The sequence below is a fragment of the Balaenoptera musculus genome, chromosome 18 (genome assembly GCF_009873245.2).
Source record: "Balaenoptera musculus isolate JJ_BM4_2016_0621 chromosome 18, mBalMus1.pri.v3, whole genome shotgun sequence".
In the NCBI taxonomy this organism is placed as follows: domain Eukaryota; kingdom Metazoa; phylum Chordata; class Mammalia; order Artiodactyla; family Balaenopteridae; genus Balaenoptera; species Balaenoptera musculus.
The window spans coordinates 64,626,067-64,650,659 of record NC_045802.1 but is presented as its reverse complement, the minus strand read 5'-3'; the positions used below and the strand labels follow the sequence as shown (position 1 = coordinate 64,650,659).

The 24,593-nt window shown below is 39.0% G+C and overlaps 1 protein-coding gene across 8 annotated transcripts in view; it reads left to right on the top strand.

The window, feature by feature from the left end:
- Positions 1–24,593, top strand: part of ABCC4 (ATP binding cassette subfamily C member 4) — a 219,616-nt gene that overhangs the window by 175,364 nt on the left and 19,659 nt on the right. For all 8 annotated transcript variants that reach the window (XM_036831959.1, XM_036831960.1, XM_036831953.1 and 5 more), the window contains 4 exons: positions 4,055–4,210; positions 20,280–20,369; positions 22,543–22,715; positions 23,147–23,252. In XM_036831959.1, the coding sequence (XP_036687854.1) occupies positions 4,055–4,210; positions 20,280–20,369; positions 22,543–22,715; positions 23,147–23,252 (525 nt within the window). The remainder of the gene's footprint in view (positions 1–4,054; positions 4,211–20,279; positions 20,370–22,542; positions 22,716–23,146; positions 23,253–24,593) is intronic.

Genomic DNA, 24,593 nt, shown 5'->3' with positions numbered 1-24,593 from the left:
GTACAGAGTTTCTTTGTTACAAGGGAGAAAATATTCTGGAGGGACAAGAATATGAATGTACTTATCACTAAACTGCCCACTTAAAAATGGTTTAGTTGGTAAATTTTATGTTATCTGTATTTTACCACAATTAACTGGTGGCATCTGTGGCGTGCTTTGTAATGGTGGGTCTGTATCTCACAGAACCCTCAGGCTCCTTAAGATCGGCGAGCATCTGGTTTTCATCTCTTGTTCCCCCAAAATTGGCATTCTGCAGGGCACAGAGAGGGTGCTGAGGAACTGCTGGCTGGGAGAGTGAGTGAGTAACATGTACAGGTGTGAGCAACCAGTAACAAAAATACACACACAAGACAACTGCGTAAACAACTGATTACCTAGAGTGTTAAATACTTTTAAGAACTGCTCTTTAAAACTCTTTCCACCACAGACCCATCTAGTGGACTACAGCCATAATTTAATGAATGATACCCTTGTGATGGGAAAGAGTATTCAACTTAATGCCCAAATGGTACCCAGGGAGCAGCTTCAGTTAGTCACACGGCAAAAGCTGGCTTCTAATTATTTCCAGTTTCACCGTAGGTTGGAAAGAAGGTGAGGATTGCTGTGTCGAGAAAACATTCACTGCAGCTCTTGATGCAATCCTGTCCCTCAGAACTCTGTAGGCGATGTTTGCTTACTCACCGACAATGTGTCCATCATATTTCCTGTTTGATACATAATTCTGTTAATTTGCACATGTCTTAATTCATATTTTCTGGCTTTGGGGGAAATTTATCTAAGAAACTCTGCAGTAGAACTTAGGAACATAACATATGTGTATTCTTCTATCTTAAAATCCCCAAGTCATAGGATTAGCTGAGCTTGTAAAACGTTTGTGGGAAAATTGAATCTGGAGACTGAATTAATAACTGTAGTAACGTGACTTTTTATTTACATCTTGATCCACTCACAGTATCACCGTTAGCTTCATTTCTGTGTTTGGAGATTATACCTGGGTAGCATAGTCATGAAGCCATTTCACTCCGGCTGTGTACATCCCAGGTCTCCTCTCCTGCACACCTGCCCCAGCCCCTGTTGCTCTGGGACACCCCTTTGGTGTCGGATTTGATTGAGAGAGGCTGCTGCAGGGGACGATGTGGGAGTGAGCCAGGCCCGCAGAAGTGGAGCTTTATTCTCTTTCCATCCTTTCCTCTGCTGTCCCAATTTCTGGAAGTTCTAGTAAATGGGAAAAATTAATAGGCACTATGCAGGTTTCTAATTCATGGAAGAAATAGCAAGTAAAAATAAAGACCCAAAATGAGGTAAATAGCACCCTAGGCTTCCTGGTTAGATTCTGAACACTGGCTGCATTTTTCATTTAGATGATTTTGTGGTTGATTTGATCATTTTAGAGAGTACTGGGCCATTTTCAAGCCTTTTCCAGCTCTAGAGGTAGATTGATTTTGGTTTGTTATTTTTTTTTCTTGCTCAGAGCTATTACTTGAATAATACATTCTTACAGATGCTTACTAGACCTTGCTATAATGTGCAAAAATATCAGTTTGCTACATTTTCTCCTCTTTTACATAATATTTCCTCGGAAACCCCTCCCCTCACTCCCAGATTGTCCCACTTCCCCTGCAGGCTTCCTTGTGACTCAGGCTGTGGTGCCCGGGCCAGCAGCACCTGCATCGCCTGGAGCGTCTTAGAAATGCAGAATCTCAGGCCCACCCAGACCTACTGACTCAGCATCGCATTTGAGGGAGACCTCGCAGTAAAGATTTTCTCCAAGTGTCTTTGCTTTTAGGAATGTAAACTTAACTGGTAATGGTGACACTCTTCTCAGGCAATTGGTAAAACCCTTTGGTGACCTGGAAAAGACTTTCAGGTTATAGTTTTGATAACTGAATGGTAGAAATAGCCTAAGCCGGGTTTTCTTTGAGTTGCTTTTTTCTTACTCTCCTCACTGGAGTGTTGTACTTCCATTCCTGTGGCCGTAAGCAGCCTTCAGTGCCACTGCCGTATCTACGCCGTTTACAAATGTTCCAGTTTGCATAGATGGATCAGTTTCAGTGCAGCTAATAGCATAGGAATATACACACATTCTCACAGACACAGTTCTCACCTGTGTTCTGATGTGTGCTGATTTACATATGAGAACACCCAGAAATACAGGCATACTGCTGTTTCTTTGGGGTTTTTTGCGTGTGTGGGTGTGTTTTTTAAAATAACAAATCGAACATTTGTTGCAACCCTGCATTGAGCATGTCCATCAGCACAATTTTTCCTACAACATTTGCTCACTTCCTGTCTCTTTGTCACAGTTTGGTAATTTGTGCAATATTTTAAACCTTTTCATTATAATTATATTTGTTATCGTGAACTGTCATCAGTGTTCTTAAGCTTACTACAACCCTATGAAGGCTCAGATGATGGTTAGCTTTTTTTAGCGGTAAAGTATTTGACATTAAGTATGTACATTCTTTTTTAGACATAATTCTGTTGTACATTTAGTATGCTACAGTATCGTGTAAACATAACTTTTGTATGCACAGAGGAAGAAAAATATTCATATGACTTGCTTTATTTTGCGATATTCCCATTTTTGTGGTGGTCTAGAACCAAATCCATAGTATGTTCAAAGTCTGCATGTACACAGAACAAATGACCCATATGTACATATACCCTCTAGGACCTGCCTATATGCAGAAATTGTCCCATCTATATTATATAAATTAGGATTTACCATATCATACAAAATGGCTGCAAATGTAAATCAACTAAAGCCACTTTTCTTTCAGTTAATCTCTATAAAGATAAATTATTTTTTGAGATTCGATTATTGTTTTTACAGACTAAGATTCGAAACTTTGGAGGTATTTAATGAGAAAATATATCAAGTTACCGTTGTATAATCAGTGCTCAGAGGGGTTTAGTTCTTCTCTGTTTAAAGCCATGAGTTTTTAAAATTTACTGAATTAATTTACAAATGATTGAAAGCATATCTTAGGCCCCCATCTGTATTTAGATTTATAAATAGAGATGAAATCATCTCTTGGGAAGCTCCCACCAGGGAATTTGTAGTTGGGAAGCTTACTGGTAAAAAAAGGCCAGTTTCTGCATACATGTTTGAATTCAGACAGCTAAAATCCAGTTTTTACAATACAGTTTCATTCCTGACCAGCATTTTACCTGCATTATATTGATTCTTTGATCTTATTGTTAATGCACTTAATTTCTCTCTGCTTTGATTTTAATAACTTGACCGATACGTGACATGTATCTTTCCAAGGTTTAATTAGAAGTATTAATTGGTTTGTAAAATGCCTTTTGAAGTGCTCAGATGAAAGGTCCCATATAAACAGCAAATGTTATTTGTGTTGTTGTTGTTGATCTCATTATGTGTATTTTGCCTACTGGGTACTGCCTTTTAAGACACTGAGACCTGCATTTTACAATTTTAAGGTGTTTCCTTTCAAGATAGAGCATTATTAAGGTATTTCTTATCAGGAAGTGATTTTGTTTGTCTGCCAAAGAATACTTCCTCTTAAATGATAGAATCTGATATCCTGAATTCTTGTTTGTGTATAATACTTCTTACTTTTCTTGTTGACATCTCTGTAAACTTGCTCACATAATTCTCAATGTTCAGAATAGCCAGACACTAGGAATACAACTAATTTAAAAGCTGACTGCTAATTGAACACGTGGGAAACTGCTGTTGTTTCACTGCCAGTAGACTGATTCTGTTATTTTTAACTCTTCCTTGGACCAGGGGTTCTTAACCAGGGACATTTGTCAATGTCTGACATTTTTGGTTGCCGCAATCTCGGGGGTGCTCCTGGTATCTAGTAAGGCAGAGTCCAGGGATACTGCTAAACATCCTAGAATACACAGGACAGCCCCCATTCCCCAATGAAGAATTATCTTTCCCAAACTTTCAACAGTGCCACAGTTGAGAAACTTATAGACTACACTCTGTACAGAACTTAGAAAATTCGTCTTCAACAACCAAGGGTTTTCCTAGGTTTGTTGCATATTGTGAATTCTTAATCCCTCCTGGATCTCTTTACAGGTTGGCATTGTGGGAAGAACAGGAGCTGGAAAAAGTTCCCTCATCGCTGCCCTTTTTAGATTGTCAGAACCTGAAGGTAAAATTTGGATTGATAAGGTCTTGACAACCGAAATTGGACTTCACGATTTAAGGAAGAAAATGTCAATCATACCTCAGGTATGCACTTCAGAGCATTGACACGTATTCTTTTAATATGGCACCTAAGTTTAATGTCTTTCAATTTGATTGTTTTTTTAAAAATTGGATGAAAGAGTTGATCCTTTTTCCCCCAACAGAGCATATTTTTAACTTCAGGGATTTTCAACAGATATTTTCATCAGATACCTGGTTTGGTTTGTTTGTTCGTTTGTTTTTTTGTGTGTGTGCCTGTGATTTAATAACTTACCCAGACAGATTTCTGGATTCAGACTTTCTCAGGTACCACAATTTTATCCACTGATAACCACATAATTCTGAAAAAAAATAAGTGGTTTGTTTAGCATGTGAGTGGTTTGTGTAGGGAAACACGAATTTTAAGTGTCTTAATGATGGAATTATGCTGTAGGAAATAAGCTACCTTTTCAAAGGTGATTATCTCCCTGGAGTACTTTCTGTGAAACTGTGGGGCTTTGAGAATTACAGCATGTATATATGCTTTGGAGAGACGTTTAGAATTCAGCCATTAGTAAGTGATTTTAATCAGGCAGGCACTACGGAATAGTGAGGAAGAACACGGGACTTGGAATTCCATCTCTGTGCACCTCAGTTTTCTCTCCCTTTCGAGGCAGCTAACAGGACCAACTCATCGAGCTGTTGTGAGGACTAAATAGGTCAGTGTGTGTGGAGTGCTTCCCGTAGACCCCCATACGTGGTTTCTGTGATGGTGGAGCATTGAATTGGGCTCTGATTCTGTATTCTTTTTTTCCACTTCTTAAATAAGTATGGTGTTCAGGGAGTGTTTGATTATTTGCACAATAGAAGCTCCTGTCATTCCTTATGTTTCATCCAGTCAAAATAATTCAGAGAACTTTTACTGAGCAATTCCTATCCTCCAGATATATACCTAAGGGCAACATAGGCCCTGTGCCTTCATCTTCTATCCTGCTCTCTGCTTTGATAAACTTGCTGAGTTTTTTTTTTTTTTTTACTTTGGGTTTTTTTTGTTTTTGTTTTTTTCTTAAATTTTTGAATTTTATTTATTTTTTTATACAGCAGGTTCTTATTAGTCATCAATTTTATACACATCAGTGTATACATGTCAATCCCAATCGCCCAATTCATCCCACCACCAAGCCCGCCCCCTGCCGCTTTCCCCCCCTTGGTGTCCATATGTTTGTTCTCTACATCTGTGTCTCAATTTCTGCCCTGCAAACCAGTTCATCTGTACCATTTTTCTAGGTTCCACATATATGCATTATATACGATATTTGTTTTTCTCTTTCTGACTTACTTCACTCTGTATGACAGTCTCTAGATCCATCCACGTCTCCACAAATGACCCAGTTTCGTTCCTTTTTATGGCTGAGTAATATTCCATTGTATATATGTACCACATCTTCTTTATCCATTCGTCTGTTGATGGGCATTTAGGTTGCTTCCATGACCTGTCTATTGTAAATAGTGCTACAATGAACATTGGGGTGCATGTGTCTTTTTGAATTATGGTTTTCTCTGGGTATATGCCCAGTAGTGGGATTGCTGGATCATATGGTAATTCTATTTTTAGTTTTTTAAGGAACCTCCATACTGTTCTCCATAGTGGCTGTATCAATTTACATTCCCACCAACAGTGCAAGAGGGTTCCCTTTTCTCCACACCTCTCCAGCATTCGTTGTTTGTAGATTTTCTGACGATGCCCATTCTAACTGGTGTGAGGTGATACCTCACTGTAGTTTTGATTTGCATTTCTCTAATAATTAGTGATGTTGAGCAGCTTTTCATGTGCTTTTTGGCCATCTGTATGTCTTCTTTAGAAAAATGTCTATTTAAGTCTTCTGCCCATTTTTGGATTGGGTTGTTTGTTTTATTAATATTGAGCTGCACGAGCTATTTATGTATTTTGGAAATTAATCCTTTGTCCGTTGATTCCTTTGCAAATATTTTCTCCCAATCTGAGGGTTGTCTTTTTGTCTTGTTTATGGTTTCCTTTGCTGTGCAAAAGTTTTGAAGTTTCATTAGGTCCCATGTGTTTATTTTTGTTTTTATTTCCATTACTCTAGGAGGTGGATCAAAAAGGATCTTGCTGTGATTTATGTCAAAGAGTGTTCCTCCTATGTTTTCCTCTAAGAGTTTTATAGTGTCTGGTCTCACATTTAGATCTCGAATCAGTTTGAGTTTATTTTTGTGTATGGTGTTAGGGAGTGTTGTAATTTCATTCTTTTACATGTAGCTGTCCAGTTTTCCCAGCACCACCTATTGAAGAGGTTGTGTTTTCTCCATTGTATATCCTTGCCTCCTTTGTCATAGATTAGTTGACCGTAGGTGCGTGCGTTTATCTCTGGGCTTTCTGTCTTGTTCTATTGATCTATGTTTCTGTTTTTGTGCCAGTACCATATTGTCTTGATTACTGTAGCTTTGTAGTATAGTCCGAAGTCAGGGAGTCTGATTCCTCCGGCTCCGTTTTTTTCCCTCAAGACTGCTTTGGCTATTCGAGGTCTTTTGTGTCTCCATACAAATTTTAAGATTTTTTGTTCTAGTTCCGTAAAAAATGCCATTGGTAATTTGATAGGGATTGCATTGAATCTGTAGATTGCTTTGGGTAGTATAGTCATTTTCACAATATTGATTCTTCCAACCCAAGAACATGGTATATCTCTCCATCTGTTGGTATCATCTTTAATTTCTTTCATCAGTGTCTTATAGTTTTCTGCATACAGGTCTTCTGTCTCCTTTGGTAGGTTTATTCCTAGGTATTTTATTCTTTCTGTTGCAATGATAAATGGGAATGTTTCCTTAATTACTCCTTCAGATTTTTCATCATTAGTGTATGGGAATGGAAGAGATTTCTGTGCATTAATTTTGTATCCTGCAACTTTACCATATTCCTTGATTAGCTCTAGTAGTTTTCTGGTGGCATCTTTAGGATTCTCTATGTATAGTATCATGTCATCTGAAAACAGTGACAGTTTTACTTCTTCTTTTCCAATTTGTATTCTTTTTATTCCTTTTTCTTCTCTGATTGCCGTGGCTAGGACTTCCAAAACTATGTTGCGTAATAGTGGCGAGAGCGGACATCCTTGTCTTGTTCCTGATCTTAGAGGAAATGCTTTCAGTTTTTCACCATTGAGAATGATGTGTGCTGTGGGTTTGTCGTAGATGGCCTTTATTATGTTGAGGTAGGTTCCCTCTATGCCCACTTTCTGGAGAGTGTTTAACATAAACGGGTATTGAATTTTGTCAAAAGCTTTTTCTGCATCTATTGAGATAATCATATGGTTTTCATTCTTCAGTTTGTTAATAGGGTGTATCACATTGATTGATTTGCGTATATTGAAGAATCCTTGCATCCCTGGGATAAATCCCATTTGATCATGGTGTATGATCCTTTTAATGTGTTGTTGGATTCTGTTTGCTAGTATTTTGTTGAAGGTTTTTGCATCTGTATTCATCAGTGATATTGGCCTGTAATTTTCTTTTTTTATAGTATCTTTGTCTGGTTTTGGTATCAGGGTGATGGTGGCCTCATAGAATGAGTTTGGGAATGTTCCTTCCTCCGAAATTTTTTGGAAGAGTTTGAGAAGGATGGGTGTTAGCTCTTCTCTAAATGTTTGATAGAATTCACCTGTGAAGTCATCTGGTCCTGGACTTTTGTTTGTTGGAAGATTTTTAATCACAGTTTCAAATTCATTACTTGTGATTGGTCTGTTCATATTTTCTGTTTCTTCCTGGTGCAGTCTTGGAAGGCTGTACCTTTCTAAGAATTTGTCCATTTCTTCCAGGTTGTCCATTTTGTTGGCATACAGTTGCTTGTAGTAGTCTCTTAGGATGCTTTGTATTTCTGCGGTGTCTGCTGTAACTTCTCTTTTTTCATTTCTTATTTTATTGATTTGAGTCCTCTCCCTCTTTTTCTTGATGCGTCTGGCTAGTGGTTTATCAGTTTTGTTTATCTTCTCAGAGAACTAGCTTTTAGTTTTATTGATCTTTGCTCTTGTTTTCTTTGTTTCTATTGCATTTATTTCTGCTCTGATCTTTATGATTTCTTTCCTTCTGCTAACTTTGGGTTTTGTTTGTTCTTCTTTCTCTAGTTCCTTTAGGTGTAAGGTTAGATTGTTTATTTGAGATTTTTCTTGTTTCTGGAGGTGGGCTTGTATCACTGTAAACTTCCATCTTAGAACTGCTTTTGCTGCATCCCATAGGTTTTGGATCGTCGTGTTTTCATTGTCATTTGTCTCTAGGTATTTTTAAATTTCCTCTTTGATTTCTTCAATGAGCTCTTGGTTATTTAGTAACGTATTGTTTAGCCTCCATGTGTTTGTGTTTTTTACATTTTTTTCCTTGTAATTCATTTCTAATCTCATAGCATTGTGGTCAGAAAAGATGCTTGATATGATTTCAATTTTCTTAAATTTACTGAGGCTTGATTTGTGACCCAAGATGTGATCTATCCTGGAGAATGTTCTGTCCACACTTGAGAAGAAAGTGTAATCTGCTGTTTTTGGATGGAATGTCCTATAAATATCAATTAAATCTATCTGGTCTATTGTGTCATTTAAAGCTTCTGTTTCCTTATTTATTTTCATTTTGGATGATCTGTCCATTGGTGTAAGTGAGGTGTCAAAGTCCCCCACTATTATTGTGTTACTGTCGATTTCCTCTTTTGTAGCTGTTAGCAATTGCCTTATGTATTGAGGTGCTCCTATGTTGGGTGCATATATATTTATAATCGTTATATCTTCTTCTTGGATTGATCCCTTGATCATTATGTAGTGTCCTTCCTTGTGTCTTATAACATTCTTTATTTTAAAGTCTATTTTATCTGATATGAGTATTTCTCCTGCAGCTTCCTTTTGATTTCCATTTGCATGGAATATCTTTGTCCATCCCCTCACTTTCAATCTGTATGTGTCCCTAGGTCTGAAGTGGGTGTCTTGTAGACAGCATATATATGGGTCTTGTTTTTGTATCCATTCAGCGAGCCTGTGTCTTTTGGTTGGAGAATTTAATCCCTTCACGTTTAAGGTAATTACAGATATGTATGTTCCTATTACCATTTTCTTAATTGTTTTGGGTTTGTTTTTGTAGGGCCTTTTCTTCTCTTGTGATTCCCACTTAGAGAAGTTCCTTTAGCATTTGCTGTAGAGCTGGTTTTGTGGTGCTGAATTCTCTTAGCTTTTGCTTGTCTGTAAAGCTTTTGATTTCTCCATCAAATCTGAATGAGATCCTTGCTGGGTAGAGTAATCTTGGTTGTATGTTCTTCCCTGTCATCACTTTAAGTATATCATGCCACTCCCTTCTGGCTTGTAGAGTTTCTGCTGAGAAATCAGCTGTTAACCTTATGGGAGTTCCCTTGTATGTTATTTGTCGTTTTTCCCTTGCCGCTTTCAATAATTTTTCTTTGTCTTTGATTTTTCCCAATTTGATTACTATGTGTCTCAGTGTGTTTCTCCTTGGGTTTATCCTGTATGGGACTCTCTGTGCCTCCTGGACTTGAGTGGCTATTTCCTTGCCCATGTTAGGGAAGTTTTCAACTATAATCTCTTCAAATATTTTCTCAGGTCCTTTCTCTTTCTCTTCTCCTTCTGGGACCCCTATAATGTGAATGTTGTTGCGTTTAATGTTGTCCCAAAGGTCTCTTAGGCTGTCTTCATTTCTTTTCATTCTTTTTTCTTTAGTCTGTTCCGCAGCAGTGAATTCCACCATTCTGTCTTCCAGGTCACTTATCCGTTCTTCTACCTCAGTTACTCTGCTATTGATTCCTTCTAGTGTAGTTTTCATTTCAGTTATTGTATTGTTCATCTCTGTTTGTTTGTTCTTTAATTCTTCTAAGTCTTAGTTAAACATTTCTTGCATCTTCTCGATCTTTGCCTCCATTCTTTTTCCGAAGTCCTGGATCATCTTCACTATCATTATTCTGAATTCTTTTTCTGGAAGGTTGCCTATCTCCACTTCATTTAGTTGTTTTTCTGGGGTTTTATCTTGTTCCTTCATCTGGTTCATAGCCCTCTGCCTTTTTATATTGTCTATATTTCTGTGAATGTGATTTTTGTTCACAGGCTGCAGGATTGTAGTTCTTCTTGCTTTTGCTGTCTGCCCTCTGGTGGATGAGGCTATCTAAGAGGCTTGTGCAAGTTTCCTGATGGGAGGGACTGGTGGTGGGTAGAGCTGACTGTTGCTCTGGTGGGCAGAGCTCAGTAAAACTTTAATCCGTTTAACTGCTGATGGATGGGGCTGGGTACCCTCCCTGTTGGTTGTTTGGCCTGAGGCAACCCAACACTGGAGCCTACCTGGGCTCTTTGGTGGGGCTAATGACAGACTCTGGGAGGGCTCTCGCCAAGGAGTACTTCCCAGAACTTCTGCTGCCAGTGTCCTTGTCCCCATGGTGAGCCACAGCCACCCCCTGCCTCTGCAGGAGACCCTCCAGCACTAGCAGGTAGGTCTGGTTCAGTGTCCTCTGAGGTCACTGCTCCTTCCCCTGGGTCCCGATGCGCACACTACTTTGTGTGTGCCCTCCAAGTGTGGAGTCTCTGTTTCCCCCAGTCCTGTCGAAGTCCTGCAGTCAAATCCCACTAGCCTTCAAAGTCTGATTCTCTAGAGATTCCTTCTCCCATTGCCGGACCCCTATGTTGGGAAGCCTGCTGTGGGGCTCAGAACCTTCACTCCAGTGGGTGGATTTCTGTGGTATAAGTGATCTCCAGTCTGTGTATCACCCACCCAGCAGTTATGGGATTTGATTTTACTGTGATTGTGCCCTTCCTACCGTCTCATTGTGGCTTCTCCTTTGTCTTTGGATGTGGGGTATGTTTTTTGGTGAGTTCCAGTGTCTTCCTGTCAATGATTGTCCAGCAGCTAGTTGTGATTCTAGTGTTCTTGCAAGAGGGAGTGAGAGCACGTCCTTCTACTCCACCATCTTGGTTCAGGGCTGGGTTTTTTTTTTTTTGTAATACTCTACAATCATCAGGCCACCAAGGGAAGCTGACTAAAACATATACCTTCTTGAGGTGAGAACCACAGAGAAGAGACACGATTAAAGAGCCAGGCAAATGTACTTCCTGGAATGTGGGTATAATGAGCTCTGAAATGCCTGGTTAGTAGGAAGCATATAGAACACGGCACCCAGAGGAAGTAGAATGTGGACTTGTGTCTTATGACTGAGTTCAGGTGCTGCTACCTACCCCTGGCCTCCAAAATACCTGGAATTAGTCTAAGTACTTTTGAAATGAAGATAATCCTATTAGATCACAATGATATGCCATCTCACACCCTTTATGATGGCTGCTGTTGAAGAAAAATTAAAAACAACAAAAAAGGTGTTGGTGAGGATGTGGAGAAATGGGAATCCTTGTGCACGGCCGGTAGAATGCAGAATGATACAGTGACTGGAAAACACTGTGTAGGTTCCTAAAAAAAGTTAAACATAGAATTATTATATGATCCAACAATTCTAATTTACAGTTTAAACCCAAAAGAATTGAGAAGGGAATGTTACAAGATATCTGTACATGCATGTTCATACCAGGATTATTCACATTAGCAAAGAGGTGGAAGCACCCCATGGTCCATTGATGGATGGATAAACAAATGTGGTATACATACAACGGAACATTATTTGGCCTTAAAAAGAAAGCAGATTCTGACACATGCTACAGCATGGTTGCACCTTGATGACATTATGCTCAGTGAAATAAGCTAGTCACAAAGGACAAATACTACTTACACGAAGTACATACAGTAGTCAATTCATGGGGACAGGAGGTAGAATGGTGGTTGCCAGGAGCTGCCAGGACTGGAGAGGTGGGGGGGAGAGTGGGGAGTTGTGGGGGTTTTTTGTTTGTTTTTTTATTTTATTTTATTTTATTTTTTAACAGCTTTATTGGAGGAGTTGTGGTTTAATGGGTACAGATTTTCAGGTTTGCAAGATGAAAGGAGTTCTGTAGCTGGATGGTGGTGGTGGCTTCAACAATGTGAATGTATTTAATACCACTGAACTGTACACTGAAAAATGGTTAAAGTGGTAAATTTTATATGTATTTTACCACAAGTAAAAAAATATTATATATATAATGATATATATGTTTTATTATATATCATTTATTATGTATATAACAGTTTCCCTTTTAGGAAAAATGGAAAGAAATTTTCAGCATGTAGAATCCCTGGATTTGAAGATTCCCTCTGGCTATTTGATTGGTGGCTTAGTGATTAATGTTGAAAATAAATGGTTTTAGATTCCCAACTTTTAAATTTTGATTGTACCCATCTCTGAAATGGGCCAAATGAGATTAGTTTGCAGAAATAATGAGCATGTCTGTAAAGTGCTTTTATGTTCTTAGATGAAAGGAATGTGAAACGTGCCCTGCATTACTTTTAATGCTTCTTAATAAGAAAAGTTCTATGCTTGTATACATAAAAGAACTCTGTAAATAAAGAAATAACATTAGATGATTCTTGGCTCTGCAGGTAATGTTTTGGAAACACATCTGAGCAAAGACTATAAACATACCTTGACATCACCAGGTTTTGGTTCTTTTCCATCTGTTTCCACCCTACTTTTCTGAGTATACTCTATGTATACACTCCGGAGAGTGTGCTTACAAAACAGTGCTAAGCTTTGTATCCATGTAGGTAAAGATCACGAACCACTGTAAACACAGAACCCTTTTTTTTTTCACTTTATATCTGTTTGTCTCTGAGGCGCAATGCTAGTTGATTAAAGAGAGAGTGTTTTTGTAACGGGTCCCAGGAAATCATTCAGGAGGCAGCCTGGGACAGAATGTTTAAGAGTGTAGACTGAGTGTCAACATGACCCACATTTTTATTCCTGCTTTGCCTCATACGAATGTGGGGACTTGATGAAGTCACTTGGCTTCTGAGTTTCAGTGTCCTCACCCTTAAACTAGGTCTAGGATTAATGTCACATGGATTTGTTGTGAAGATGTGACTGGATGAGAAAATGTTTGTGGCCCATACCTGGGTTTTGGGAACGCTCAGTCAATAGTAACTATAAATATTCTTAAGGATTGGGGCACTGGCCTTTTAGGTGTTATTTCTATAAGATTAACACATTATGGAAAGGCTTTGTTCTTTTCTGTTTAATGTTTTTGTTCTTTAATTTCTGTTGATGTTTTTGCGGTCCTTGGTGATTTTCATTACATTTATTTATTGCTTACAACATAAACCACGTTATTTATATAAATTTAAAGAGTGAAACAAAAGAAATAAATCAACACAGTAGCAGTTTTAGGGGAAAAGCATAGCCGCGAAAAATCTACGTAATGTGTTTTCTCCAAGGAACAAGAGGAAAGAATATTACTTTCTTTTTTCTTTTGATTTCTGGCTCCCCTCCTACCAGGTTCTTTCCTGATTACCACCCTCTACCCCACTCATACTTTCCAGTCCTCCACCAAAGCCTCCGGCATTTTTTCACAGTCCTCCCCACGTTCTCGACTATTTTCCTCCTCTCCTTGAGGACAGGGCCTGTACCTCTCATTTCTGTTGCTCTAGTGCTTGTTGCAGGCCCTGACAAGTTGCACAAGTTTTAATAAGAATTCCTAACATTTGTGGAATCCTTAACACGTTTTAGCCTCTTTCTCTACCATCTCCCACTTAATCCTCACAATTTTCTAGTTACCCTCATCTGACAGATTTAAAAACTGAGGCACTGTGAGCTTAACCCACTTATCAAGTAAGCGGCAGAGCCCGTATTCAATTTTTTGTTTGTTTGTTTTGTTTTTAATTTATTTTATTTATTTATTTATTTTTGGGTGTGTTGGGTCTTCGTTTCTGTGCGAGGGCTTTCTCCAGTTGCGGAGAGCGGGGGCCTCTCTTCATCGCGGTGCGCGGGCCTCTCACTATCGCGGCCTCTCTTGTTGCGGAGCACAGGCTCCAGACGCGCAGGCTCAGTAGTTGTGGCTCACGGGCCCATTTGCTCCGTGGCACGTGGGATCTTCCCAGACCAGGGCTCGAACCCGTGTCCCCTGCATTGGCAGGCAGGTTCTCAACCACTGTGCCACCAGGGAAACGCTCAAATTTATTTTAGGGAGATTCTCAACTCCAGAGCCTGAGCAGCTAACCACTCTGCTGGCAACTTCAACATGCTGTTGGCTACAGTCACAGTAGAACTGCCTCGTATCATGATTTCATGTACACACACACGGGAATAAAAATTTCAAAAAGCATTATTTCTCTTGCGCTCTGCACTCTAATATTTTCTATCATATCCCTTCTATTCTAGTTAATATAAATGATAAAATGATGGTCACAAGGCACAAAATTGACTTCCTGATCCATTGGAGGCACCTGCAGCTTGACAAATACCAGCCCTCACTGTCCCCCTGTTGGGCTGGGCTCCCGGTCATTGTTAGCATTACGCCAGGAGCTTCACTGTTGTTCCCGATTCTCACAGGAGCCCCGCAGCATTATCCCTATTTTACAGTGAGGGAACTGAGTCTTGGGAAGATTAATAACTTACCCTGAGTCTAATTGCTAATACGCAGTAGAATCAGAACTGTCTGACTGCAAATACATATATGTATATTTCAATATATGTTTGTCGTACTGAATGATGTTTTCGTTTGATATTTTACCCATCTTTTTTTACTACCACCCCACTAAAAAGGATTTCCAAAACCATCACAGAAGTTAATAAGTGTAGAACAGAGCTGAAAGATACTTCTCCTAGTGCTATGTCCCACTTTTGGACAGTATCAATTTAGAAACACATTTATTCATTTATATGTCATGGGGTAATATGTGTCAGGAGACGATACTCAAAATCTTAACTGCAAAAAGCTTGCGTCCCTCTTCTCCTAAAATGCATAGGAAGAAGTGCTGCTTATGTCTGAACACCGTAACTTAGGGAACCTTAGAAACTGCTAGCAGAATCTGCAGAGGGGGAGCCGAGTGCTGTTTCTTTGAGTTGCTCCGCTTTGGTGGGCCAGGCCCCCATCATCCCTGGCTCTCTGCTCTCTGTGATCCTGGGTGCAGCAGCGAGCTTCTGGAGTGATCTCTCTCTCTCCCAGGCTCATCCCCATCACTGCTGACCCCACTGTGAGCAGGTTAGAATTGGAGGAGATGTGATAGTACCAAGACCTGCATAGGAACCAGAGTCAGGGGCGTAGTGACACAGTCAATCCTTGAGTCTTGGATGGAACTTTCAAAAACAAATACTATATTCTTAATAAGGTACTCCTCAATTTGTGTTCACAGTTTCAGGAATAAGCAAAAAATGAAAGCACTTCCGAAATAATTTCCTTAAACAGAGCAGGTAGCAGAAATGTATATGGCATTTGTGCTCATGACATGAAGTAGTTAAGTTTGTTAGAGAGGACAAGGTTAGATTATATTCAGGGAGTAGATTGCTTATCTGAAAGGATCTGGAAAAATGGATTTCAAAACCTCTTTGGATGATCCTCTACACCTAGAGCCCTTCATCCTACTGGCATAAAGAAAATGTTTTCAGTTGAAGAGGGCTTCCATGCAAATTCAGTATTTATGATTGCAGCCCAAGGGTTGACGCAGGTCGCAGCCATCATCTTTATCATGATTAAACAGATTCATTTTTTATATTTAAAAGCTTTCTTTTCTCAATCAAATCAACAGCTAGGTATTTTTTTAATACAGTCCAGGCTGCTCTTTTGGTATTTCTATTCCCTGAGTTTTCTTCAGTAGGTTGAAGAACGTGAACCAGAGCTTGTCTCTCTGACTTCTCGCTGATTACCTGGTTTTCTTTCCCTTTTTTTCTTGTTGAGAACAAAACTGAAAGACAGAAGAGGTGGCTATGCTGTTACTAGTAAAGAAATACAACTGGATTCTAGCCTAATGCAGTCGGCCCTTTGTCTCTGACACTGAAGTCTTCATTAAATCCCTTGGAACTGCTCCCTGGAGCCCCTGAAAGAGGACTTTACAGGACTTAAATTCTTTTTCCTTTGTTGGAGAACAATGTCCTTTTCTCCTGAATATGGATGATGATCAATTCATTCAGAGGCTACAGGATTTAGAAAAAAAAAAAAGGAAACGAAAATGTAAAGTGACTTCAGGTGATTCTCTTATTCTTGAAACAGGGAGATGAGCTTCCCCTTAAAGTCCTCAGATTAGAAATGAGAACATAGCTTTAGGACGGGAGGAAACAGTAGCAGTAGCTGCTTCTTTTTTTTCTCTTTTAAATCAAATTATGGTTGATTTACAATGTTGCGTTAGTTTCAGGTGTACAGCAAAGTATACATTCAGCTTTACATATATATATTTAGCAGAAGCTACTCTACATACACTTTAGTAGAGGGCAGTTTCCTGGTTTGGGAGTGAAATGATTAGGGTAAGGATTGTGCTTTATCCTCCCACGTTTGTAACCACTTGTACGGTTTTTTGTCTTGGTCCCAGGGCATTTTAACCCTCTGAAGGTTAGTGAGTAGGATTTCTTTGTAAGATAATGAGAGGCTTGTCTTCCAGCAGCGTATACAAAAGGTCCAGTAAGACTGCAGTTTTCAGTCTTGAAGTTGTGTCGAGGGATTATCAATTTACTATATTAAATACTCTGATTCAGAGTGGCCAATTTTGGGTTACACGCCTAATATGAACTCGTGTTATGTTAGTAACAAGGAAAAAATTACTACTGAATATGGCACAAAGGGTTACATGTAAGAAGTATCAACTTTAAACCTTGGTGAAAAACAGGTTTGAAACGAATGCTTCATTGAAAGTACTACGTTGAACAAGAGCATTTGTTTTTTGAGTGTACTGTGCCACCTCTTATTAAGTGACGTTCAATTGTGTCCCTTCAAAAAAAAATATTCTTAGGCTAATAAATTTAGTGTATATTTACATGAAGTTTGTATATCCTGCCATAAACCTCTACACTGAAGTGTTTTGCTTGCAAACATTTTTACAACACTTATTTATACGATTAGTTTATTAACTTCATTGCTTCGAGGTGGGTACTTTAAATAATAATATCTATCAGAAATGATCATTAATTTGACCCTTATCTACCCTTGCAGTATGTGTCTACTGTGAGCACTTTATTACCTTTTGTAGATAATATAATGTTTTCTTATTTGGCAAGTGGATGAAAGAAGAATGAGTAGAAACCAAAATGAACACCATGCATAAAACACATTGACATATTAAAACAGACATTGTTCACAAATTGCCTGCTGGCTTTAAAGAAAAATATAGCTTCAATCAGTTAATGTTTTAGTAAATCATTCTTTTCATTCAACAAGTTTTGATTGAAATTTTACTGATTTTGAAATATATATTGGGCATGTCATAACAAAGAGAAATATTCTTGTATAGAAAACAATTTTCTTCCATCTAGTGCTGCTAAATAAAGAAATGAAATTTCCAGATATATCCTTTTAGACTGACAGTACAGACTTAAGTGGGCACCCTCTCGGCCTTTAAGGCCTACAGAGTGTCTGAGGGCTCTGTTTAAAGGTTAGCATAATCCAAGTTCAGGCGTTGGTCAGGGGTTCAGAAATGAGGGACTCCTCTTTCTGCAAAGAACCCCGTTTTAGTCCCCTAGTCTTTGGAGAGACTCATGCCCGTCAAAGAGTTTCCTAAAGAGAAGAAGGTGAGGGAAGTGACAATAGAGAGAGGCCCTGATTATGAAATAGGTGATTGGACTTTATTTATTTATTTTTAAATTTATTTATTTTATTTTTGGCTGTGTTGGGTCTTTGCTGCTGCGTGCGGGCTTCCTCTAGTTGCAGCGAGGGGGGGCTACTCTTCATTGCTGTGCACGGGCTTCTCATTGCCGTGGCTTCTCTTGTTGTGGAGCACGGGCTCTAGGTGCTCGGGCTTCAGGAGTTGTGGCTCGCGGGCTCAGTAGTTGTGGCTCACGGGCTCTAGAGCGCAGGCTCAGTAGTCGTGGCGCACAGGCTTAGTTGCTCTGCGGCATGTGGGATCTTCCCGGACCAGGGATCAAACCCGTGTCCCCTGCATTGGCAGGCGGATTTTTAACCACTGCGCCACCAGGGAAGCCTGTGATTAAACTTTAAATGAGGTCCCTGTGACTGCTCTCTTGAACCACCAAAACCGCACTTCACAAACATGCTAATACCGTGAGCCCTTTGATTGTTCAAGGAAGGAAGAAAGGTGTGTCTTTTAAAAAGAGAGCAATTTATTTCGTAGATTAGCTTAAGTAATGACTCTGGAGTGTACTAAGAAAACCAGGTAGGCCCTTCATCAAAAACTTAGACCTCTTACCGCATGTGAATTTGCTCTATGAGAAGAACCTGAAGGAAAAAATACTCAGGTTGTACAAGCCCCGTTGGCCAAAGAAATGGTCCCGTTGTTACTATAAGCAGATACCCTGTCTCACTTCTCCCAGTTGGGCTCAACCCAATTCCTAAACCTGGCCTCTTTCAGCCCCTTTATCTCCTCAAACACCAGTCCTTGAAGAGTCCCTCATTTGGGGCCTCAGAGGTAGCATCCTGCCCATGGTTTAGAGCCGTAAGTGGTGAATGCGGAGAAGAGTCAAGGGAGAGCGTGGAATACTGGGGACCGGCCTCCCCTCTTCTGGCCACATCGTTAGTGTAAACCTCATGGACACAGATAAAAGAAGAAAAATCGCCTGGCTTATTAGAATCTTAGAGTTGATAATTACAAAGAATAAAAAACTTTTTTATAAAACTCTGAAGTAGAATGATAGTTATTCCCCTGACAAGGAACTTGGGTCTTGGGTTTTTCAGTTCAATTCAGTAATCATTTTGAAACATCGTATGACCAGTGATTTCAGTGCTTTTGGAGTGTATCAGCCACTTGATCAACTTTGTGCAAAGAAAGCTGCCTTTATAATGTCTTCAATTTTGGATTTTGCTTAGGCATGCATCTTTTTCGGTGGCACACCCTGTGTTTTCATGCATTTCTCTCTCACCAGACTTAAAACTAAGACAATAGGGAAAGAACGTACAGGAGGCTCTCTGAGTGTCATTCTTCTTGGCTAGGGAAAAGAAATGTCTGTCTTCTTCTTTCTTCTCAGGCTTTTGTGAAGTGAGGAGGAATAGTCCAGCCCCAAGACCAGGCAGGATTTGAACGTGGTGATTCCAAGCAGTTCGCGGGCACTTGTGGAAGAGTTAGATCTCCTCTTGTTCCCACGTGTGTGCATCCCGTTGTTCTACCCCTTTCCCTGAAAAGAGCCAATCGGGCTCTTCTCTGTTGCCAATAATCTTGTGCCCTGGCTTACTAGAGCCTTCCAGAAGAAAACTTAAATGGCCTACATGAGTTTACATACAAGATTCTCTCTTGAAACCCAGCAAGAGGCATATATTTGCAGAGTAATTTCCTTGTGGTTCCTCCTGAAGCAGATGAATAGGAAGAGCTATTTAAATATCAAAATAGTTTCATTATGACACAGGTCACAATGGGTTTCAGGTCATCCTGGCCTTGCAGTTAATAATGAGGTTCTGTGAGGCATGTAATCCTGGTGCACAGGTGGGAGAACATGGGGATCAACTGATGCAGAATCAGAGGCCAAATCCGCATGAACCAGAGGTGCCACAGGCCCCAGTAGCTGACATTCTCTTTGCTCATATGGAGATGTTCCATTCACACATGTGGAGAGATTCCCTATCCCTGAAGGCTGTTTTAGGAATGAAGAAAATATTCTAGTTCAAATGTGCAAATATTTAGCAATTCTGCTTTGAGCCACAAACTTCAACTAATCATGCTCTTGGCATTTTCCTGTATCTTACCGGGATTGGCAGTTCACTTATATAGCTCTTGACGTAACCTTCCTCAAATAATTATATCCTCTTTCCTTTTTGTTTGTTTCTGTTTAAGTAGATATTACCAGGAAGGCATTTTTTTTAAAAAAATCAAACCTTTCTTTCTCTTCTTCCGTTTCTTCTTCAGGTGATACACTCCAACACTTTCTTCTGTTATTAGTGTTCAGTGGTCTGGAAGATATTTTGGAGCACATTTTATAAAATGGAAAGTTAATAGAGATAAAATTTTGTAAAGAGGCATTTGCAACCTTATTACTAACGATTATAGTGAATTTTTCTTTTGTATTTTAATTTATTTTCTGTAAGCACTCGTGTAAAATGAAAATAAGCTACAGTAATAACATTCCCTATTTTGTGGCATTTAGGAACCTGTTTTATTCACTGGAACAATGAGGAAAAATCTGGATCCCTTTAATGAGCATACGGATGAGGAACTGTGGAATGCCTTAGAAGAGGTAATTTATAAAATGTAATTAATTTGTTAACATCAGTGTATATGGATGGACATTTATAGCATTGCAGGTAATTAAGGGGAGCTTATCGGTTTAACTGACTTTGTTTACCTCCTAGGAGAATACTGATGACTTGTTGCAGTTAAAATGTGTGTACTGATGATGATGAAAACCAACAACATAATGCCTCATGCTTTTTAGCTTTTGCCCTAGAACCCAAAGCAACTGGATAGATTATTTTGTCCTTAGCAGAGCACTAAACTAGAAGTTAAAATTATGGGTTTTAATTCTAATAGTGACCTAGTGAATTGATTATCCTAATTACCCTGCAACATTCATTTTATTCCTCTGGTCTTAGGGAACATCTACTAAGTGGAGACAATGATAGTTTTTCATTATTAACTGAAAGATAATTGAAATCATACTAATAACATGCTGTGAAGTTTTAGAAAAATAATTTTATAAAGGTGAATTATACATTTGGAATGTGATAATAATTATTAATTGGCAATCATGTCATTTTAATGCTGCAGCATGAATGCAGGTAACAGAATCCTGGCCCTTTCACTCAGTTTTTTTTAATTAATTTATTTATGGCTGTGTTGGGTCTTCATTTCTGTGCGAGGGCTTTCTCTAGTTGTGGCAAGCGGGGGTCACTCTTCATCGCGGTGCGCGGGCCTCTCACTACCGCGGCCTCTCTTGTTGCGGAGCACAGGCTCCAGACGCGCAGGCTCAGTAATTGTGGCTCACGGGCCTAGCTGCTCCGCAGCATGTGGGATCTTCCCAGACCAGGGCTCGAACCCGTGTGCCCTGCATTGACAGGCAGATTCTCAACCACTGCGCCACCAGGGAAGCCCTCACTCAGTTTTTATATGGATAAGTTCATTTCTAGAGGATTTTCTCTTATTTGTGTAGTGTTTCACTTTGGACCACTTCTTTGAATTTCCTTACTCTTGCATGAAGAGGATTTTGAATGGTAGGGTGCTGATGGTTTGTATATTTTAATACTAATTATTCTATGCATGTGTCCTAGTTCTGAAAATTGATTCTAAGCTACTGATGGCAGAAACTATATCTAGACTTCTAAACCATACACAGGTTTTTAATTCCTCATACAACCTAGCACAGTCTTTTGCTTTTAGAAAGTAAACACTTAATAAACAGTTACTGAATGTTTGCTTGATCTCTTCATTTCAGAAAAGTGTGGCTTATTTTTTTAAAAAATTGCGTTTTTATTGTTGTTGTTTTTGTACAAATCCCAGTGACCAGTTGCTTACATTGTTGTTGTTTTGAATTTGTACGTTTTGTCATTTAGTGTCACCTCTCCAAGGTTAGCTGTGAAATCTGCAGTTTATACGGATGAGCTTGGGCTCTGAGCAAGCTGATTCGGCCCTACAGTTTTTCCTGCCAGTAATTCTGGTTTCTGAAGGCAGATTATCTTTGGCAGTTAAAAGTTTTTTTTTTGTTTGTTTTGTTTTTTAATCTTGTAGTACAGTTTAATCTTATAACAATCCACTATGTTACACACCATCTATACCCATAGTCTGGGGAAAATAAAACTTTATGTTGTGTCCTGTTTTTCATGAGTTTTCATTCACTACGAAACATTAATGAAATTGAAGTAAAAACCCTTGACTGGTCTAGCAGTATGCTAGAAAGAAGCATACTGGGAAAGAAGCATCCCCCAAATAAGCTCAAGGTTTACTGTGGTACAGTTTGTCATTGTTTGAATTTTTTTTTTTTTAAACCTTTAGACCTTCTAAAATGGTAAAGTACTGATGAGATTATGTCTCTAGAGAACCATACTTCCCACAATAATTAAAAAAAATTTTTTCCCTGTAGTATACTGACTCCTATCAGCCCTAAAGATCCTTTTTAGATCACATTGGGAGAAATAGCTTTATTTTTTGAGAGACTTCCTTAACTAATCCCTAGGTGGGGTTTCTGGTGGATGTCATGTGGCGGTGATGGGGGACACTGAGATCTTTCTGTCTTGAGTTGACTCTACCATCTTTCTCAGTGGACGCTGCTTGGAAGGAGCTCTTCCCATCACCTGGCTGTACATGTAAGATACATAGGAAGTCCTGAGGACTTCAAAGCTCTAATGTCTAAAAGGCTTGTCTCCTTCATTAGTAGTTCATTTAGGAAAATGTCATTCTTCTTTCTGTATCCACAGGTACAACTTAAAGAGGCCATTGAAGATCTTCCTGCTAAAATGGATACTGAATTAGCAGAATCAGGATCGAACTTTAGTGTTGGACAGAGACAATTGGTGTGCCTAGCGAGGGCTATTCTCAGGAAAAATCGTATATTGATTATTGATGAAGCCACAGCAAATGTGGATCCAAGGTATGGACTTGAGGTCCATGAAACTTGGAATCTGAATTTTAAATGTGGTAAATGGAAAACATTTAATGTTGCTGAGAAATGTTCCAAGCGCTGTCTTTTCCCCACAGATATCTCTTGATAACATTAATTGCAGAAAACAAAGGAAGAAACCAAAACCTGTTATATGGTGTTAATGTTATTAGGCATCCTAAGAGAGCTAGATTCCTAAATCCAGCTTCTGATAGTTTCAAGTAATTTCGAGGGAAGACTATCTTACATTGTTTTATGAAAAATCTTCTAAGGAGACTTTTTATACTCAGTTTTTGAAGAGCAATATTATGTCTTAAAGTATTGATTTTTTAAAACATTATAAAAATATGTTATTTTCTTTTAAGTCTTAAGTCTGCTATTTCTGTCTTTAACCGAACTAAATTCAACTTCTTTGTTTCCAGAACTGATGAGTTAATACAAAAAAAAATCCGTGAGAAATTTGCCCAGTGTACTGTGCTAACCATTGCACACAGATTGAACACCATTATTGACAGCGACAGGATAATGGTAAGACCCTCACCTGTGGAATTTCAGTCGTTCCCATTTATGTTCAGTTTTGTCAATGTATCCTTCCTTAGAAAACGTGATAGGAACCTCCAATAAGTTAATTTTCTCTTAAGTTTTCCTCTCATTCCTGACAGTAACTCAAGTACTTACCTACACTTTCAGAATGTGCTATTAAATAATATATCCAGTAATTTCATATTTTCATATTAGAAGTTTATTTGAAATGTTATTTTTCATTAAGATGGCCAGCCACGAAAATACTCCAAATCCAAGACACAGCTTCATATTTCAGTGTTCTAGAACACAGTCATTTTTCCTTTGTCAGTTATTTTTTCAGATTTTTAGATTCCCTTAATCAAAAAATTAGCCTTTCATTTAGACTGCCAAGAGGTTGTTGGGTAAAGTTGCAGAATTTCTCAGCTGTTGGGACTTTCACAAGATTTCCTGTCAGAGGGGAGTCTATGAGAAGAAAGGCCTAGTGAGAAAAAGAAAGTATTTCAACAGAACAGATTTAATTTAGGAAATTTTACTACATAGGAATTGGAGGCATGGGAAAATGAAAGTGAACACTGTGTAAGTAATGTTAGGAAGCAACTATCTAGGACAGATCTGCAGACCTAACTAGCAAGTCTCTTTCACAATAGATCTGGGCACTGCACACATAGCCGACTCCAAGCTTTGGTCTAGTATCTTCCTTCCAGATTTGATTGGCTCTGTCTTTCTTAGTAATTTAATGTTTATTTATTTAGCTTTATTTCCTTCCTTCCTCCCTCTTTTACTTTTCTCTTCTTCTTTTCTCTCTTTTTGTCCTTTCCCTCTGTTGCTTGCTGAGTGTCAATAAATCTTAGGGTGTGGCTTTATAAAATGATAAGATAATCATCCCTCAAAGGAAAAACCTTTGACTGCAAATAAGCCCAAAAGAATGCAAGTTATTTTCAGGCTAACCCCCAGCCTGTGGCAGTGAGCTGGTTTTACTCATCTTACAGACGATAACTGTTGTCACAAGGTACCACTATATCCAGTGATGCTGATTAGTGATGAAGTAAATAGGTAAAGAAAGCCTGCACAATTCATAAGAGGCAACAGATGCAGTTAACTAGTGATTTTGATGGTCCATACTAAACAGATGATAGTCAGTAATATACAATCGTTAATACCCAAAGTCCCTTGTGTCCAGTGATAATGGAGGTGTCTCTTTTGACTTCTTAGGCAGTTTCTGGAATATCACCTCCCATCCTACTTCACATTCACTGTCAGACGGGATCATCAGTGGGGGCACTGAGTAGATAGCAGACTGTCAGCACTGAAGCAGTGCCTTTAGCCTCACTCCCCCGAGCTGGA